This window comes from Heliconius melpomene, chromosome 13 (assembly GCF_056956725.1).
Source record: "Heliconius melpomene rosina isolate 202511_hmr_F chromosome 13, ASM5695672v1, whole genome shotgun sequence".
NCBI lineage: Eukaryota > Metazoa > Arthropoda > Insecta > Lepidoptera > Nymphalidae > Heliconius > Heliconius melpomene.
This window is the reverse complement of record NC_140401.1, coordinates 18583081-18603866: the sequence shown is the minus strand read 5'-3', so window position 1 is coordinate 18603866 and position 20786 is coordinate 18583081. Positions and strand designations below refer to the sequence as shown.

The window sequence follows — 20786 nt, the reverse complement described above, 5'->3', positions numbered from 1 at the left end:
TTTCATGTAATCTGCAAATTGACTAGAGGTAAACGGTGGACCTCCATCGCTGACTACCTGAGACGGTAAGCCAAATCTGGCAAACAACTCACGTAATTTACATATCGTTGCCACAGCAGAAGTACTCTTGATCTGTTGAACTTCGATCCATTTACTATGAGCATCAATCGTTACTAAATAGTATTTACCTTGAAATTCAGCAAAATCAAGGTGAAGACGCTTCCAAGGTTGTGTGGGAAAAATCCCCGGTTGTAATTGACCACGCGGTGGTGCATCTCTCTGCTGACGGCACGCCGAACATTGTCGGGCTATGTTTTCTATTTCATTATCCAATTGAGGCCAGTAAACATACCCTCTGGCGATTGACTTCATTTTGACTACCCCGAGGTGCCCCTCGTGTAATTCTTTTAAAACCCGCCCCCGTAATTTTTCTGGTAGGTATCACAACCCAATGGTTATATAATATGCACCCCATCTCCAGTGCCAAATTGTCTTTACGATGTAAATAAGGTTTCTCTGCTTCCTCAACTTTACCAGGCCAACCCCTGATGAGATAATTAAAAATATTTTTCAAAATAGCATCATGTTGTGTTTCATATGCAACATCCTTAACACTAATAGGAAATGATTCTTCCACATAATTAAGATAGTAAAATGAATCTCCGATTGGTTCCCTATGCACGTGCGGCAACGGTAATCGTGACAAAGCATCAGCATTACTGTTCTCCTTAGATTTAACAAATTCCATTTCAAAATCGTAAGCTGCTAATTTTACCGCGTATCGTTGTAATCTACTGGCTACTGTTTGAGGAAGGCCAGATTTCGAACCAAAAATAAATAAAAGTGGTTTATGATCCGTTTTAATAATAAAATAACGCCCGTACAGATAATGGTGATGCTTCAACACCCCGCTAATGATTGCCAACGCCTCTTTGTTCAACTGGCTATAGGCGCGCTCCGCCTTATTAAGCGTGTGAGATGCAAAACAAATCGGACGCTCCCCGCCGTCTGGAAAACGATGCGCCAATACACTACCGATGCCATAGGAGCTACTATCAACTGATAACACCAATGGTAACTTAGGATCATAATGTACAAGTACACGGTCACTTAAAATATTTTTTTTAACAGTAAGAAATGCCTCTTGACAATGCTTAGACCAGTTCCAAGCGACATTTTTATTCAGTATCATATATAAAGGTGAAAGAATATCACTACAATTAGCAATAAACTTAGAATAATAATTTACTAGGCCCAAAAAGGAACGTAATTGAGTTATGTCACTTGGAGCTGATGCATCCACAATAGCTTTAACTTTGTCTGGATCGGGATGTAAGCCGTGCTTATCGATAACAAATCCAACATAAGTAATGCGATCTTGCATAAGTGAACACTTTCTAATTTAATTCTCAGACCGACATCACGTAGGCGCTCAAATAGCCGTTTTAAATTATTAAGATGATCAGATCTATTTTCTTTGCTTTTCTGGAATACAACTTAAACCAATAGGTGTGCGCCTGTAAACAAATGTTCCTAAGTGCGTAGTTATCGCCGTACATGCTTGTGAGTCATCGTCAAGTAATAATTGTCGGTACGCGTTCGTGAGGTCGATCTTAGAAAATTGCTCTCCACCGCTCAACGCTGAAAATAACTCCTCAATTCGTGGCAGTGGGTACGGTTCTTGAAATAATTTTGGATTAATTGTTACCTTGTAATCACCGCAAATTCTAATATCACCCGGTTTTTTAATAACGGGCACTATGGGTGTCCCGTACTCGTACTCAGAATAATCAACCTTATATAACGTACCCTCTGCCACCAAGCGGTTCAGCTCTTGTTCCACAGGCTCGCGTAACGCTAAAGGTAAAGATCGAGCTTTGAGGAAAACCGGAGTTTTATCTTTTAATTTTAACGAAATTTGTTTAATACATGTACCTAATCCAGAACTAAACACGGAAGGAAATTCTCGACGTAAATTATCAACCAAAAAAGATTCCCTTAAAGTATAAATAATGTCATCAATCTGCACTGTGTTAATATTTAAATGTCTTAACCAAGAACGACCGAGAAGCGGTGGCCCCCCATTTTTAATTACAAATAATTTTAATTTAATAGCTTTATATTTGCCTAATACAACATCAACTAACAGGTAACCTAACGGTTCAATTAAATTTCCAGTGTACGTACGTAGACGAATATTATTTTTATACAACGTAATATTTTTGAAATGCTTCTCATAACAATCATAATTAATCGTAGATAACTTGCTGCCAGTGTCCAGTTCAAACATTAAAACCTGAGCATTCACTTGCACGCGTACACAATATGGCCGATCATTATGCCCGCACACATTGAGACTGTACAGATCACCGTCGGAACTATTATCGCCATCCAAATAGTTGTGTACTTTAAGCTGCGTGCTACCTTTTGAATTTATTTTCACTTTGGTTAACGCGCCACATCGATTTTAAATGCCCTTTTTGCCCGCACTCATCACAAGTATAATTTTTAAAACGACACCAATTAGCGCGATGCGATCGTCCACAACGCCAGCAACCAGGATTCGAAGCCGCTTCAACCGGCCCAGGTGCCGCCACGCGACCGCGGGTGCGCGCGCGCCTCTGCCGCCACTCGATGCAATGACGCAAATCTGTCCGTTATCGCTCCCGCTCGCGAAGCTAACCTGCGCATGCTTCTCCGCCGCTTCTAACGCCAACGCCAGCTCGACAGCCCTTTTATAAGTAAGGTCCGACTCAGCAAACAGACGAGACCGCATCTCTTCACTTTTCAAGCCAGATACAAATTGATCCCTCAGATTCTCTTTCAGATTAAATCTAAAATTACACGTGCTCGCTAAATGCTTAAGCGCTTGAAGGTAATCGCTGAGTCACTCTGCCTCCCCCTGCCGGCGCAAGCGGAACACGTGTCGCTCTGCAATGTCGGACCGCTTCGGCTCGAGATGTTCACCGACTAACCTCACTAACTCCTCGAATGATTTTGCCTCCGGGTTATGAGGTGCACACAAATCACACATTAGGTCATAAGTAGGCTCGCCGACCAATGTTATTAATGTAGCCACTTTTAAACTGTCTTCAATTTTATTTAATGCCACAAATTGTTCCACGCGTCTTATATATGCCGACCATTTTGTGCTCGATAAATCAAAAGATTCGATTTTTCCGATAGGCACACACATATACACAATAATTATAACTTTTACACTCGTCGCCAGTTAGATATTACGGTAATCATAGGTTAATATGTAAGGGAGCAACAAAACAAGGCCGAGTCGGTGACACAACTGATTTTATTATTATACCAAACTACCTACATACAACAAATAAGAGTAGCACAAATGTGGTACAAGCGTTTCAAGTCTGGAAATTGTAATGTAGGAGATGAGGTTCGCCCTGGAATTATAATAAGATATAGATCTTATAATTTTTCTTAATATGTTGTTACATATACAGTAATTCTCTCTGTTTGCTGTATGACTTTCACATAAAAACTTTTGCACGAATTTTGATAAAACTTTTTGTTATAAAGCTATTATTACTACTCGGCAACCATATCATATCTTTTTTTGAAACACTAGAAGGCATCTAATCTACAAGATATTTTAATAAAAATAATTTTTAATCAATTAAAAGTTGGTCAACATAACAAGCACCGAGTCTGCTGTGGAATCCAAGATAAGCTTTAAAAGTAGTGAATATAACAACTTATTAAAAGTTATGCAGCATTTCTTCGATTCAATTAGTTAAGATCTATTCCATAACCTAGGAATAGGAATCGATGAATGCTGGTCAATGAGCTTTAACAAATTTACATGCCATTATTAAGAGAAAATATTGCTTATCATCACTTCACTGGCGTCTTTGTGAACTACTTATGCGCAATGGGGGATAAATATAAACAAATTTAAATATAAATAGGTCCACAACGTTGCGGGCGGCAACTAGTGTTAAATTTAAAAAGGAGGGTTTTAACAGTCAAACTACAGTCACAATAGAAGTTGTAGTAGGTTCATGTTATATTATATAAAGTTTCATGATACACAAAACTTGTTGTTGTTGCATATTGGAAATTAGGTTTATTCAAGTTGTAGTTAAGTCAACAGATAAATATAAATAATTCACACAGCAATATACAACATTTTATAATTTCGGTTTTTAAGCGTACCATTAAAACAATAGGCCCAGGGGATCTGGGGCCTGGGGATCCAAAATAAATACATTTAACATTAGGCTGATAAGGAATTTAGCAAGTAGAATTTTCTTTTGAAATATACACGAAATTTATTTCTACATCTATTTACTAGCGGACACAGTGTCGGCTGCAGTAACGACAGCAGAAGGCTGTGCCTCATTTTCGTCAGCGGACTCGTCCTCATCCTCGTCATCCTCCTCGTCGTCATCTTCGTCGTCGTCATCCGATTCCGAGTACGAGTAGTCATCACCTTCCAAGCCTCCATCTCCGCCATCGTCACCGACTCCACCATATCCGCCGTATCCTACGATAATAAAAAAAATGATTATATTCAAATTCAAAATATTCTTTATTCAAATAAACTTTATAAGCATTTTTGAATCGTCGAATGTACATGTCAACAAAAAGCTACCACCGGTTCGGAAGGCAGTTCTGCTGAGAAGAGCCGGCAAGAAACTCAACAGTTGCTCTTTTTAAAGTCAATGGTATATTTTACTATTACATTAGCTGGCAGCTATCCTGCCTGATATTCAATAGACATTAATTCCATACATGCTTATCCTCTAAATATTCTTGAACAGTGTAATAAGCTTTACTTGTTAGAATTTTTTTTACAGATATTTTAAATTTTGGCAGTGGCAAATTAAGAATACACTGCGGAATTTTATTATATACACGTATACTCAGACCCATAAAGGATTTATTAACTTTTTGGAGGCGAAAACTTAGTGTAACAAGCTTATCTTTATTTCTCGTTTCTATCGTATGACTATCGCTATTTTTTCTATGAAAATGTATATTTTGTCGGACAAAGAGAATATTATAGTATAGAAATTGGGAAGCAACTGTAATAATACCTGCATCTTTGAAAACATCTCGCAGAGAATCTCGAGCTCTTAGATTATAAATATATCTTACGGCTCTTTTTTGGAGAATAAATATTGAATTGATATCTGAAGCACTGCCCCATAGCAGCATTCCATAAGATAAAATACTATGGAAAAAGCTAAAGTAGACTAGTCGGGCAGTTTCAACGTCCGTCATTTGTCTTACTTTCTTAATTGCGAACGCGGCAGAGCTGAGTTTATCTGCAAGTGCTTCCAGATGAGCGTTCCACTGGAGTTTGGAATTTATAGTATATAAAAATATAATAATAATATATATATATAAAAATATATGGTCAATTTAAGCCAATATAATTTAAGTCGGCAGAATGAATTAGGCATTCTAGATTTGCCACTTCCAAAATTTAAAATATCAATAAAAAAATTCTGACAAGTAAACCTTATTACACTGTTCAAGAATACTTAGAGGACAAACATGTATGGAATTAATGTCTATTGAATGTAATGCAGGATAGCTGCCAACTAATGTAATAGATTGTACCATTGATTTTAAAAAGAGCAACTGTTGAGTTTCTTGCCGGCTCTTCTCAGCAGAACTGCCTTCCGAACCGGTGGTAGCTTTTTGTTCATATGTTCATTCGACGATTCAAAATGTGCTTATTACAAGTTTATTTGAATAAAGAATAATTTGAATTTGCTAGGTCTGCTAAAGAGGGCCTCACCAGAGTGTCCGTAGCCGCCGTCGTAGTCGTCGTCGTCGGCCGCCGCCGCACCCTGGCGCCCGTAGCGGTGCGAGCGCGCTGCAATACCAATTATTGTTAGAAACAAGTAAAGTTAATGGGTAACTTAATGAAGATAACATGAGGAATAAAAATATATTGATTATCATTCAATGTTGTACCTCCAACCCATAAAAGACCCATGGAAGAGGTGTCCTCTTTCCTCATTCCTTTTTTGGTTCCCCTCTCTCCCTGGGTCAATATAATAAAGTCCTTCATGTGTCTCAACAAAAAAATTTTACTAAGCATTCTTTTTACATATGTTAAGGAAATTATATTTTACAATTGTCCTCTGCAAAATAATGTGGCTCTAATAGTAACACAAGCAACATTGCCTCAATATGATAGTTGCTATTTATATTTTGATCCTTTTTAACCATAAGTAGTTCAGGCGCTATATGGTATTGCCATCCGAAAATACATATAACATTTTTAAATATAATTTTCTTTATTGATAAAAAAATTTAAAAAAAAATTAGCTTCACGCTGTATCCCGCACACAGCAGGGAAAGCAGAGGAAACCTAGTGTAACACTCCATTCCCGACTTTCTGCCGAATTCTGTCCGTCTGTTTAGTCGCGCTTTGGCTCGATACCAGAGCGAAGAAATGGAAATATAAATTTAAATAAATATTTCATCTCCTCGAGTGAGGATTGATCGCACAACCAGTCAGTTTTACAGTCACACTTTGTGCCTCTGCACAAACACACACGTCACACTCGTGCCACTGCGCCACGAGCCTCCGACACGTAAAAAACTGTAAGAGAATACTGACTGGACATGCTGAGGTCGGCGGTGACGTGCACGGCGTACCCGCAGCGCGGACAGGGCGGTGGAGCGCGCGCGGTGCCCCGCTGCGGCGCGCCCCGCCGCCGCACGTGCTCCTCGCAGAAGCAGGTCTTGCAGCGCAGGCACGAGTATTGCCCCAGCCGGTTGCAGGACTGGCCTAATGACGTAAATACATACTGTTAACTTACAAACACATGCCAATAGGTAATCACAGTCACATAAAAATAGCATCAGCAAAAATTATGCTATTTTTTTTTTAAGTGGATAACAGCAAAAATACCAACTATCTGTTTAAGTATATTTAATAATAATAATAATAATAATACTTTATTGCACATGAAAAGAAAATATATACATATAAAATTTACAGAAAAAAAAAAGAAAGAAAAGAAAAAGAAAAAGAAGGATACATAGGTACTTAAATTAACATGTGCAATGGCGGCCTTATCACTGCAAGTGATCTCTTACAGGCAACCATTAAAAGTGCAGGACTTATGCAAGAAATTATAGTAGTAAGTAGTAGCGCAAAAAGTATTATTTAACAAAGTAAAAAAAATATATATTATTAAATAAATAATATATATATATTTATTTAATACACATACATACAAATATAAAAACATATACACACAAACTACATACATACATACATACATACACATACATACATACATACATAGACACATACATACATACATATTAAAATAATACGGAAATGTATACATACGTACATATTATGATACTTTATTTTAAATATTGTTCTAAGTAGTAATTTTTAAGCCTACGCTTAAAAATATTTACTGACGGAGATCGTCTAACTTCACCTGGCAGAGCATTCCAGAGTTTTACTGTTTGGACAGTAAAAGAGTCTCCATAGCATTTAGTGTGACATGAGGGTATTTCTAGGAGGTTGTTGTTGCGGGAACGAAGGTGTTGGGAGTGGAGGGCGTTCGACCCCAAGAACTTAAACCGTTCTTTGAGGTACGAAGGAGTGACAGGGTGGTAAAGGATTGTGAAAAGGAGAGTGAGAGAGTGTAATTGTCGTCGGTCTTTTACAGTGAGCCATTTAAGCTGAGTACGGTATTGTGTTACGTGATCAAACTTTCGCAATCCAAAGATAAATCGGATTATAAGATTCTGCATCCGTTCAAGCTTATTTAGTAGTTGTTGAGATAAATCTAAGTAACACGAGTCGGCATAATCAAGTATAGGGAGAAGAAGAGTTTGAGCCAATGAGATTTTAGTCTTTAATGGTAGTAGGTTCTTCCATCTTCTCAAACTTCTTATAGCACAGAAGATCTTACGGCTGAGCTCGGCAATTTGAGGCGACCAAGAAAATGTGCTGTCCATTCTGACTCCTAAGTTCTTGACACTATCACTAACCTCTAAGCAGACATTGTCAAAAAGGATTTGAGGGAGATTTGGTTTTATTTTAAATAACTGCTTAGGATGCCCAAACATACATACATTAGATTTACTTGGGTTAATAGATAGTCCGAACGATTTACTCCAAGAACTAATTAATTGTAAATTGGAATTAATTTCATCTATCGCTCTGGGCGTGTCATTAGCAGGTACCGTCTTATAAATTTGTAAATCGTCGGCGTAGAGATGTTAAGATGTTGATATATGTGGAGTGAGATTGTTAATAAAAATGGAGAACAGTAAGGGAGACAGCACACCTCCTTGCGGTACGCCAGCGCCTAAATGACGTTGAGAAGTATGCTTCCCGTCATGCTTAATGCTTTGAGTGCGGCCGTGAAGATATGAGGAAAACCATTCAGTAGCTTTTGAAGAAATGTTAATGGACCTTAGAATTGCTAAAAGGATGTCGAAGTCAACTGTATTGAACGCATTAGAAAAATCCAATAACGCAAGTACAGTAACCTGTTGGTTATCAATGCCATGTCTAATGTCATCACATACTTTGTTGAGTGTTGTAACTGTACTATGGCCAGGACGGAAGCCGGACTGGAAAGAGGACAGGATATTGTTTTTATATAGGAACAGGTATAGCTGGTCGTGCACAATGCGTTCAAGTACTTTGGAAAGGAAAGGAAGTATGGAAATTGGACGATAGTTTGAAAAGGAAGTGGGGTTGGATATTTTTGGAATAGGGATCACTAATGCATGACGCCAAGCATCAGGAAATTCGCAAGAGGATAAGGAGCAGTTGAAAATGTGACATAGGATAGGAAGAACTGAATTAAGGGTTAACAAAATCATGCGTCGGCTTATGTTGTCGCTACCTGTCGCATCAGATTTGATAGCCATCACATGCCTTCGTATTTCTGCTGGAGTAACAGATGTAAATAGAAAGGGGATAGTTAAAGGATCAGGAAGTAGTGATAGTGATTGGAGGGTTTTCATTTTGGTATTACTATTCATCCGATTGACAGTTGAGAAAAACCTATTTAGGCTTTCTAAATCCATGCAGTTGCTTATGACAGATGAATGTTTTGTACGCCTTCCGCCTATACCCATCGCGTCCAGAAATTTCCAAGTTTTTTTAGAGTTGTTGCTGTCAATTGATGCGTGAATGTAGCTACGCCGAGCATCTCTGCAAAACCTATTGCATCTGTTCCGTAGTATTTTGTACTTATGCAAGTTTTCATTAGTAGGATTTTTCTTGTATTTGGACTTTGCATTATTGCGTTTGGCCATAAGTAGCTTAATATCCTTAGTCAACCACGGAGCAGGGAGATGTTTTAATTTAATAGGCCTAAGAGGTGCATGAATATCAAATAGTTCGATCAAAAGGGAATTAAAGATGTTTATTTGGTCGTTGACAGACTTAGCGCCAAATATACAATCCCAGTCGATACAATTTAAATCATGCATGAATTTTTCATTGTCTATGCTATTAAAGCATCTTCGCATCACCACTGTAGGTTTAAGCTTAGGTGGGCGGATTTTATAGGATAGATAAATTAAGTCGTGATACGAAAAGGCATCAGCTGATATTTGGCCAAATGTAGCAACATTCTCTGTTGAAGAGACTATCATAAGGTCTAGTAAGGAAAGCGCACAGCCAGGGAATAGATGGGTTGCATTGGAGGGTAGTATTTCAAGGTTGGAACTGTCAATTATAGTTTTGAGTCGATTTGCGCGTGTGTCTTTTTTAATCAAACATGTATTAAAATCACCCATTATAATAGTATGATCAACTCCAGGAATATATTTTTCTAGGAGAGTCTCAAATACATCAAAATAGTTTATGTGTAGCGTAGGACTATAAAAGACACCAAGTAAAAGCTTTAGCGAGCCAAACAGAACTTCAATAATTATATGCTCTAAGGAATTCGAGTAGGCTGAAGGGGATTTATCTAAAATAGTAAAGGAAATGTGACTACGAAGGTAGATAGCTACACCCCCTCCACCCTTTTCTGTCCTATCATTCCTTATAAGATGGAAACCTGGTAAAGCATAAGCCGTTGAAGGCAAGCAAGGTTTCAAAAACGTCTCAGATACAAGTAATGCGTGAATGTTTGTAACGTCAAAAGAGTCGAGTAAATCTGGATAATGGGCGGGAATACTTTGCGCATTGATGTGCACGACATTAAAGTTTTTGGAAAAGGAACTAAGTTTGGAATTTAACAAGGAATTAAGAGGCTCCGGGTCAGGAATGCTATGGAAACTGTCATCGGATGCCGTTGAAGCACACTGGTGAAATGTGTCATTATTTGTGCTGTCGCTACTAGAACTCATATTATAATGCATACTTTATTTATATATAAATATGATTATACGTAAATTAACAATATAAATAACTAAATAATAAAATAAATAATATAATATTATAATAACAAAATTAAAATATATATATATAATAAAATATTATAATAATAAAAAACACCAATAAAAAAAAAAAAAAAGAAAAACCTAAAATCTATAGTAATCAATTAAATTACATCACATGCCTGCCAGCAATCAGTTATTAAAATAAAACAAACTTAATTAGACAAAATCAAATAGAGTACTTAATATAAATAATACAATAGTGAGCGTAAAACGAAACATTGCAATATCATATGCTATCTGTGTCAAAAACCACTGTTTATGATATTGTCCTAGATCATTGACAAGTTAAATGTCAACTGTCAATATGTCAACCACAACGAGTAAACATTAATTTATTATCATAAAGTTTGTAAAAATTGGGGGTAAACATTTAGTAATTTAAGCAACATTAAGATTATACAGAATATTGACACATAATACATAACACATAAAGGTAAAAATGCTGTATTACCAGCAAATATACAGAGTAAATGAGATAACAAGTAGGTTACTTTTTAATCACTCTCTTCGCAGGCGCAGCTTGCGAAACAGGCTTTGCATTGGTAACCCCAGAATTTGAGCCCACAACAGATGCTTTATTTACAGATTGTATCTCAGATGCGCCATAGATATTGTCTAGTTCAGTACACGAATAAATATTATGTCGCTTACCATCAGGCCCAATAACAATAACAGTGCCATCCTTTGTCCAGCACTTACCAATACCACAGCGTTTACGGGCTACCATGAATATGTCATGCCTTGATTTGGTAAGAAATTCCGACAGAGTGATGCCAGTGCCCTTTAAATTTGTTTTAGCAAACCAGACTTGATTCTTTAAGGTTAGCTCACGAAATTTCAAAAGTATCGGTCTTGGCTTATTAGAAGTTGTGGTACCCAAGCGCTGGCAGCGGCTAATGTCATCAGCATCCAGTTCAGGCATTTTTAAATGGTTGGATAAAACCTTCACAGCAACATTACAAGCACTTTCACTTTTTTCCTCAGGAACTCCGTGTAGTAGTAAAATCTTTCTCCTGCTTCTCATATCAAGGATGTCATACTGCTTAGAGAGAATATTAATTTGCAGTTGAAGACCTTCCAGTGCACTCAACACAAAAGATCGGAAAGTATTGAACTGAGCGGCAATATGTGATGTTGGACTTGCCGCTGGAATTGCTGAACTTAGATTCTGTTGAAACTCCGCCATTTTAGTGTTGAATTGTTGTGATAGTTCTTGCATAGACTGCTTAATGGCTTCCATAGTGCTACTGTCACTCACGATTATAAAGAACTGTTATAGTATATAGATAATTGTGCAGATATTTTTGTAGGATTAATAGCTGACAGGTTGGTGACTATTAATGCATTACTTATTAATAAATATTTTCACTTGTATTTATATATATATATTAGCTGCCCGCTCGCGGTTTCACCCGCGTGAACTATGTTATTATTAATTGCTGTCTCCATGACTACGTCCTAGTGACGTCTATGCAAAATTAGAGACTCCTAGCATTTGCAGTAAGGAAGATTCATACAAACTTTCAACCCCAAAAACAACCCCTTAGGAGTCGAATATTGCAAATTCCCATCTTAGCGAGCACCTACGTCCTATAAGTAACTCCTATGCAAAATTTCAGATTCCTAGCACATGTAGTTTCTGAGATTTCGTGATGAGTGAGTGACCTTTCGATTTTATATAAATATAGATGATAATTCATTTCCCCGAGTGGGAAGTGAACCCACCACTGTTGTGTTTAAATTCATACACTTGTGCCACTGCGCCACGACGGCCTCATCAAGTAATTTAAGTCTTTTGAATTTATTTTAAATAAATTCAATTAAAACTACAATAATATATATATATATATTATATATATATATATATATATTATATATATATATATATATATATATATATATTATTGTATTATTGTATATATATATATATATATATATAAGGACTTATAAGGACAGTGCTCGAGTCCGGGGTCTCGCAGGCCATATACTCGGTCTTTGTCACATTGCCAATATGCATTTCATTCCTGGAGAATGGTTATGTAACGCTAATGCTGCATCTAGAATGTATCGGAAAAGATACCAAAAAGCTGAACGACATCCCGGTTATCGTGTATTTCTATTTTTCTCTCTTCAACAAAGAAGTAATCCAGCAAGTGTAGTACCATTTCGGAATCCAGATTAAATGCGCCAACTTTTAAAGTTACTTGCAAAAACAGTGTAGTACATTTTTTTTATAGTACAGTCGGTTAAAGTTGGGTGTAATAAATATTTTGAATTTAATGTTTGGCAAAAACACCACATTTTATTGAAAACTGATGCAGGTATGTTTCAATCTTAAACTGTAATTCACAGAAGGATTACTCATGATTACACTACAGAAAAAAAAATGAAGAAAGAGTAATATTTGTAGTCCTGGGACTTGAAAAACCATCACAGGGTGTCGGTTTTTCCGATATTTTTTAAAATCAATATAATATGAAAAATACATGACAAAGATTTTTTTTTATATTATTCTCATAACTGTCACGACTTGATCTATCACCTGGTTTCGTTTTATCGTTGACTCCTGGGACACCCTGTATATATATATATATATATATATATATATATATATATATATATATATACACACTACAATAATATATATATATTATTGTAGTGGGGACAAAGCCACTCGCGTCCATAGGTTTTACCATCTTAACCTAGTGTATAAGACCCACCCTATACGTGTCCCCTGGGTGGTGCTAAATGAGTGGCAACGCCGAGTATCTGGCGGCGGTAAGTAACCAGACCAGCCCAGGCCTAATAAGCCTGCGATAGTGACGGGAAGGAAATGACCCGCACAATCCGCAACCTCTCGGTCATGTCTCGTGAGATCGGAGTTCTTGACTTCACTGTCCAGTTCAAGAGTGAGCCTCTATAAACTCAGCCCAATACTACCGGTGGGAAACGCGCCAATGGGATGAATGGCTGTGGGGTAAAACAGTCGTTAGCGCCACGGCGTCCCATCTCTGCGGACCCGGCAAACGCAGTTGTGTTATGCCTTCTTAGGGAATGGCGTTAACCCTAAGTGACCAGTTTAATCGCCTTTACTCGTGGGAATAAAATGAATATTGAAAAGCGAAACCAAACAAACCCAACCAATTTAACTCAACAGATCTTTCACAGAAGCATGTTCAACAAACCTCGCTCAAATTCTGTAGGTGCTACGCCAAAAGATATAACTATTGCACTAGACACACAAGACGGTAATAAGACAGATGAAACGGAGAATAAATTATAAGCAAGCTTTTATGATCATATAAATTGTGTACAATGAGGTTATGAGTTGATAGTTAAAATTTAAAAGACAAATTTTATTTTCTCCTTTTTAGGGCGTTTAAATAAAAGCTTTTTCTAAAAATGATTTTTTGCTTATAATTTATTTTTTACTTTTTAGTTACTACTGTCTAGCTTGTTCTCACACTAGATGTCACATTACTTTTCTAATTATACTCGGCAAGCCCTTTCATTTGATACCCGTATTGCAGATATGCATAAATAATAACTATTCCGTCATCTTAGATGTTTCGCCATATTGGATTTAGAAAAATGTCACATTATTTTTCGAGTTACTCTCAACGAGCCCTTTCATTTGATATCCATATTGGAGAATTGCCAAAATAATTACCATTCCGTCATCTAGGATGGCCCCCCATATTGGATTAAGAATGACGTCACATCACTTTCCAAGTTGCTCTCAAGAAGCCTTTTCATTTGATACCCATAATGTACATGTGCAACAAAAATAACTATTCTGTTACTTTGGATGGTCCGCCATATTGGATTTAGAATGACGTTACACTATTTTTCGAGTTACTCTCAACAAGCCTTTTCATTTGATACCCATGTTATAGAAGTGTATGAAATATAACTATTCCGCCTTCTTGAATGGTCCGTCATTTTGTATTTAGAATGAAGTCACAAACCTTATCGTGCATTATCATCCAAACCAAATGTGTACACAAAATTTCAGCTCGATCGTACGAACATATCTTTTATTATATGAAAGCACAAAAAACTTGAATCGTGTTGAAATACGTTGGATTTCAAGTGATGTCACAGTATTTTTCGAGTTACGGTCAACGACCCATTTCATTTAATATCTATATTGTAGAAGCAGACTAAATAGATACTCGGCTATCTTCGATTTCCTCCATATTGGATTTAGAATGACATCACATTATTTTTCGAGTTGCTCTCAACGAGCCCTTTCATTTGATACCCATATTGTAGAAGTACATTAAAAATAACAATTCCGCCGTCTTGCATGGTCCACCATATTAGATTTCGAATGACGTCATATATTTTATCGTGCATTGTCATCCAAAGTAAACGTGTATACAAAATTTCAGCTCAGTCGGTTGACGATATCTACTTCAAAATTGAGCTCAAAGATTTCACCCGAATCCACATACATACATTGCAAGTTAAATAAAAGCTATTAAAAATAATAGCTGGCAGAGCGACCATGTTCCAGTCGCTAAAAGGAAGAGGATAGAACCTTGTCCACCACAGGTCAAAAACCCCCAGAAAACGCAAAGTAACCTTTCTTATAGTGTCCCAATTTAAAACAAATTCGACCTTCTAAAGGAACCCAACGAAGAACCTGTAGACATTGAAACTATCAAGCCTCCAAAATCAGAACCTATTTTTGTGACTGGTGTTATTAATATTAAAGCACTGAAAGACGTACTCAGTAAAATAATAACAACTGAAGACTACACCATGACCACTCTAAGATCCGGGCACATTGTCAAAGTCATGCCAAAAACAATAGAAGCGTACAAAACCATCCGCGCGAAATTCGTTGAGGACAACATTAGCCACTATACTTACATGCTAAAAAGCGAAAGAGCATTTCGAGTAGTTCTGTGCGGGCTACATTCATCAGAGGATACCTCGTGTATTGCCGAAGATCTAAGGCACTTAGGACACAGTGTGCGACAAATTGTAAATGTACGACACAGAACGACCAAAGAAGCTCCACTCTTTTACATTGACTTGGAACCTGATAACAATAACAAAGAGATATACAAAATAAAAATCTTAAACTACACAAAGGTATCCTTCGAAGCACCATACAAGAAAAAGGAAGTGCTCCAATGCAAAAGGTGTCAGAGATTTGGCCACTCTAAAAACCAATGCAACAGACCCTTTAGATGCGTAAAATGTGGAAACGATCACCCGTCCCTAAAGTGTACAAAAAGCAAAACACTTAAATTATGATTTATTTAATGCGTTATGCAAACTAAGATAATTAATCCATTTTAGGGTTTTGTACCTCAAAAGGAAAAAAACGGAACCTTATAGGGTTTTTTGTTCGTCTGTGAAGACCATTATACTTCTGATATCAGAGTTTTTGCAGCACAGAAATTAAGCTTTTAATACAACGCCATCAAAAGATATGACCATTTATACATCTTTTTTGCTTCATTTTGTATGAAATTTACCGTTTACTAGTACTTCCCGTAGACTTAAGTTAATCTTAGTCGCCGCATCATCAAAACCTATGAGGTATTAACCAATCACAATCCTGAAATTGGTGCAGACTGCTCTGTTGACCAGTTGGCACCAATTGTACGGTTTTTTCTTAAATACACTTAAATAAACATTCGTATATTTCAAGTGGGCATAGGCGCAAATAAGTATTGCTAATAAAATTAATTTAAGGGCAATTAAATATTTTTAATATGAAATATGTTATAAATGATGGGAGCACTGAAACTATCTTTATTGTGAACTAGCGGACGCGCGCAGCTTCGCTTGCCTATTTAGGGGTGAATAGGCAAGCGAAGGTAGGTAGGTAGGGGGTATAAACCACGAAACATGTGTTCAGTGAAATATTTTTAAAAGTCTAAATTTCAAATATTATAAAAATCGGTGGGGATTTAAATATTTTTCCGTACCAACTTTCAACCCCTTATTTGCACCTTTAGGGGGTGAATTCTAGAAAACTATGTAACACATGTTCAATTAAATATTTTTAAGAGTCTAAATTTCAAATTTTATAATAATCGGTGGCGTTTTAAAGATTTTTCCATACAAACTTTCAACCCCTTATTTGCACCCTTAGGGGAAGTATTCTAGAAAACCATGAAACACGTGTTCAATTAAATATTTTTAAAAATCTAAATTTAAAATTTTACAAAAATCGGTGCCGATTAAATTTTTTTTCCATACAAACTTTTAACCCCTATTTCACCCCTTTAAGGTTAAAATTTTTCAAAATCCCTTCTTAGTGGATGTCCAGATTACGAAAGTAAACATCTGTCCAAATTCCACGTTTCCACCATCAGCGGTTAAGGCTGTGCGTGCGTCTTACCTCAGTCAGTGAGGACAAGTCCTTTTATATATATAGATTATGAATATGAGATACATCCGGTAAGCTTAGTTTTAGAGGGAAATTGTACCTATAAAAACACCACAAGAACAGAATTGAACATAGTCTTCCTAACGTTGTAATACTGCTAGCAGTCTCTAAGCAAAAGTTATTATGTGATAGTTTAAGTGTCAGTGCTAAGTAGAAAGTGTTAATAATAAAGTGATTTAAAGAATGAAGGTTTATAATAGACTTACTCAGCGACGAGAAGTACATTTCTATACTTTAAGAAAAGGTAAATAATACCTACTGATAAAGCAAAATCATGGCTAAAATAATTAAATTTCTTTTTTTGGATATTCAAAAAATAAAGAAGAAGAGAATCTTTCATTGATATTTCTATTCACAATGCATCACACAAACTGCATAAATGTAAAAATACATTTGTTACATCACTGTTATCCGGACATATTAATTATCATATACATTTTTCTACATCTTGTCCCCTAGATCTTAGTATTAAAACCTGTACTCTTACCTGTACCTCAAATAGTTGAGGTATCTTGATTAATTTCTTTAGTTTTGGGTTTGAAATATTTTACCCTATATGCAGTTTCAGTAAAAGGAGCGCTGCCTCTTCCACCCTGTATATGTATGTTTATTTTACTTCTGCACCTGCTTACTTATTATTCCAAACGACAAGGTTGGCTGGGAGAAAATGCTCTTTAGCATTAAGCCCACCTTTTGTACAATGTTATTTGTAATTATAAGCTAAAATAATAATAATATATCTAACATACATTTCTTATAAGTGTGAACTTACATTTGTATGTTTCAGACTCCAGGACTTGGCAAGAGGCTTGGTGCTCAAATTGGTCATCTTCACACAGAAATCCTTGACAGAAACAGCAACGGAACACTCTCCCACCATGTTCCCAAACTCCTGTAACAGGTTTATATAAACTCTAACACACAATAAACATGAATAATTACAATAATGCATCTTTAAAAATATAAACTGAACTAAAACAATGTCTGCCACACAGCAGGGTAGAATATAACAACTAATGTAAAGACATTACATTTCTCATTTTCTGGCAAAATTTTTGAGACATTGTATTAGGTCGAGATCCCATCGCTTAAATCTGCAGGAATAATACATGATTAGTAGAACAGATTACACTTGGGTTGCCTAGAAGAATCCTGCCGCAATAATCTTTAATTATTTTTTTCGTAACTCATTTTTGGAGAAAATTGTACTCATATGTTTTTTATAGGAATCGCACATCATTTGAAAGAAAATCGCATAAGGAATTGGAAAATTAAGGGTTGCGAGCTCTCGGTCTGCCGCAAGTCCAGGGTTGCCTGGTTTAAACAGGTCACTTAATATTAATAATTTGCACTCATGTATTATTTTAATGAATTATATATCAAATTAAAGCTTTTTTTCTGAACACTATAACACATGGTTGCCTGGAAAATAACTGCCGCAAGCAGGGGTTGACATCATTTGAAATATTTGATTCCCGTACCGTTTGACTATGAGATTAGATGAGGAAATGCCCGGTCTGCTTTATGTTTTAAAGTAAAATATTCTTTCTTAAAATCATTGTTAATTCTAATTGTTCACCAGTTAAATGATGATTTAAATCATTTAAGTACAAACAGAAATCTATTTAAAGATGAAATCATCCTAGTAAACTTTCAAGTAAAATAATGAATCCATAATATCGAGTCTTTGCTAAATCTGTTTTCTAAATACTAATATTTATTTATATTACTATTTTAAAACAATTTAATTATACTATTTTAAAATAATACTACAAATTAATTACATCATGTTTCCTTGATATAATGAAGAGTGACAATTATTGTGGATATTTTTATTATTAATAAAGAAAATATGGAAAATTACATTTCAATAAAGTCCCACAACCCACTGCTACAATTGTCTAGATTTTATTCTTTATTAGAAGTTATTTACGCAGAGAAAACTACGTATACTTACGTTTTGCAATTTTCTCCAAAAACGAGTTACAAAAAAAATTAAAGGTAATTGCGGCAGGATTCTTCTAGGCAAGCAAAGTGTAATCTGTTCCACTAATCATCATCATCATTCATTGATATAAGTTTAATTAAGAAAACAGATCCCTGCAGATTTAAGCGATGGAATCTCAGGCCATATGTTTTATAGTCAAACTTGATGCTGGGTTTTGTTTGCTAGAGCAGGGATATGAATTCAACTTAAATGCAATTCAGACTCTGTCTCATTGCCGCGGCAACCTCATTTAGATTGTCCACATTGATATCAATGTTTAATATAGCGACTCCTCACATATAAAAATAATGACATGTCACTAACCTCTTTCACATTCCAGACAAATTGCATCACTCAAGGGACATGTGCAAGCGTGTGATGTAAGGCACTTGCGCCCGTGACACACCCATGCTTCACAGAAGTCACAGATTGCACCCTTTAAAAAATGTAATGCACCATTCAGTAATCTATATCTATACTTATAATAAAATCGTAAGAGGGTCGGTGTCTGTACTTGGAAGATATTTAAAAAAAATGTTATTGGGAACCCCTATTAACGTAATGGAACCCAAAATAATGATTTTTAATTTTTTTGTCTGTTTGTCGGTGTGTTTGTTTTCACTAATCTCAGAATGAGCTTAACCGATTTAGATGCGGTTTTCACTATTGGATTCTGGCAAGCTCCCGAAAACATTTATAATATTACAATTGGTTCATAAATAAAAAAGTTATGCCAATTTAAAGTACTTAGTTAGGTCGGTTTTCTTAAATACACTTAAATAAACATTTGTATAATTCAAGCGAGCGTAGCTATGCTATATGATACTAGTGAGCCCGTGCAGATGCACGGGCTCACTAGTATCATATAAATCTACACTAATATTATATAATTTAAGAGTTTGTTTAGTTAATTGTTTTAATTCTAATGTGTTGAACATAAGATTTGAATATTTTGTTTGTTTATATGTGATTGTCCTTTTATTGAGGAAAGCTATGGGCCACCTGTACCTTTGTTAGTTATTTCCTTTCTTTTTCTCTTAGTTATTATATTTACTAACTCATTAGTTATTTCCTTCCTTTTTCTTTTAGTTATTTGATCATGCTGGTGAAGTCACATAAAAAGGCTAATTGATATTATAGAATAAAATCATAACATAGAAACCTACCACCATTCCTAGACCAGTAGTGAAAACTCCAGCATGTCGGACCACACAATCACCGGACTTAAGCATACATTTGATTTTTCCACACTGTGCACACGCTGGCAGTCTCTGCACTGCAGAACAGAAGTAGCAGAATGCGCGGCTCTTTTGTTTTCTGTAGTATTAGAAACTTATATGTCATAATATTCAAATAATTTAATGTATATATTATAGTCAGCCATATTTTAGCTAGTAAGGTGGACACAATACTTTCTTATTTGTTTGGTAATGGTAGTCTATTTAACACTTTGCTTATTTAGTTTGAGGAGAGTAGTCCATACTAAAAACATGTCCAGGAGTGCGTTTCTACCGCTTTGTGCCATACTTACAATAAACATTTCTGAAAAGTGTACTTTTATTTTAGCTTAAATTGCTTATTTCGAATAATGTATTTTAGATAATACGTACTTAACAATTGTAAAATATCATACTATAAAATGAATATATTTACTTTTGACATTTATCGCATTCCATAGGCAGGTTGCAAGGATGTTGTGCTAAGTCAACGTGTTCCCTAGCATTACGAATTTCTTTTTGACGTAGTTTCTGTTTTTCCGCTTTTTTACGTTGCCCTGTTTTTTTCTTCGGCATTGTATTATATTTCTTCTATTTCAATAATGCTCTGGACCTCCGTTCTATTTTTTTACTCTAAAAAAATATAAGAGCAAGTCACAAGACATCAAATGTCATACTCATAACCACAGAACACGTTTAACCTAGTATATGTTCCTTTTCCTTGCATTTAACTTAAATGATTTAAGTT

At 35.9% G+C, this 20786-nt stretch overlaps 2 protein-coding genes and 1 pseudogene across 2 annotated transcripts; all 3 read right to left on the bottom strand.

The window, feature by feature from the left end:
- Nucleotides 1-2420: 2420 nt before the first annotated feature.
- On the bottom strand, nt 2421-3196 carry LOC146533264 (uncharacterized; annotated as a pseudogene).
- A 93-nt stretch (nt 3197-3289) lies between these two features.
- On the bottom strand, nt 3290-20764 carry Noa36 (zinc finger protein 330 homolog Noa36). Its single transcript, XM_085195723.1, has 7 exons — nt 20475-20764; nt 19988-20138; nt 19146-19257; nt 17607-17726; nt 6608-6778; nt 5777-5854; nt 3290-4513 (listed from the first exon to the last, which is right to left on the bottom strand). Exons 1-7 carry the CDS (start codon nt 20612-20614, stop codon nt 4311-4313), a joined length of 975 nt encoding a protein of 324 aa, XP_085051849.1. The 5' UTR covers nt 20615-20764; the 3' UTR covers nt 3290-4310.
- LOC146533263 (uncharacterized) lies at nt 10895-11805 on the bottom strand. Its single transcript, XM_085196570.1, has one exon. The coding sequence runs from the start codon at nt 11660-11662 to the stop codon at nt 10910-10912; it is 753 nt and encodes a 250-aa protein (XP_085052696.1). The 5' UTR covers nt 11663-11805; the 3' UTR covers nt 10895-10909.
- Nucleotides 20765-20786: the final 22 nt, after the last annotated feature.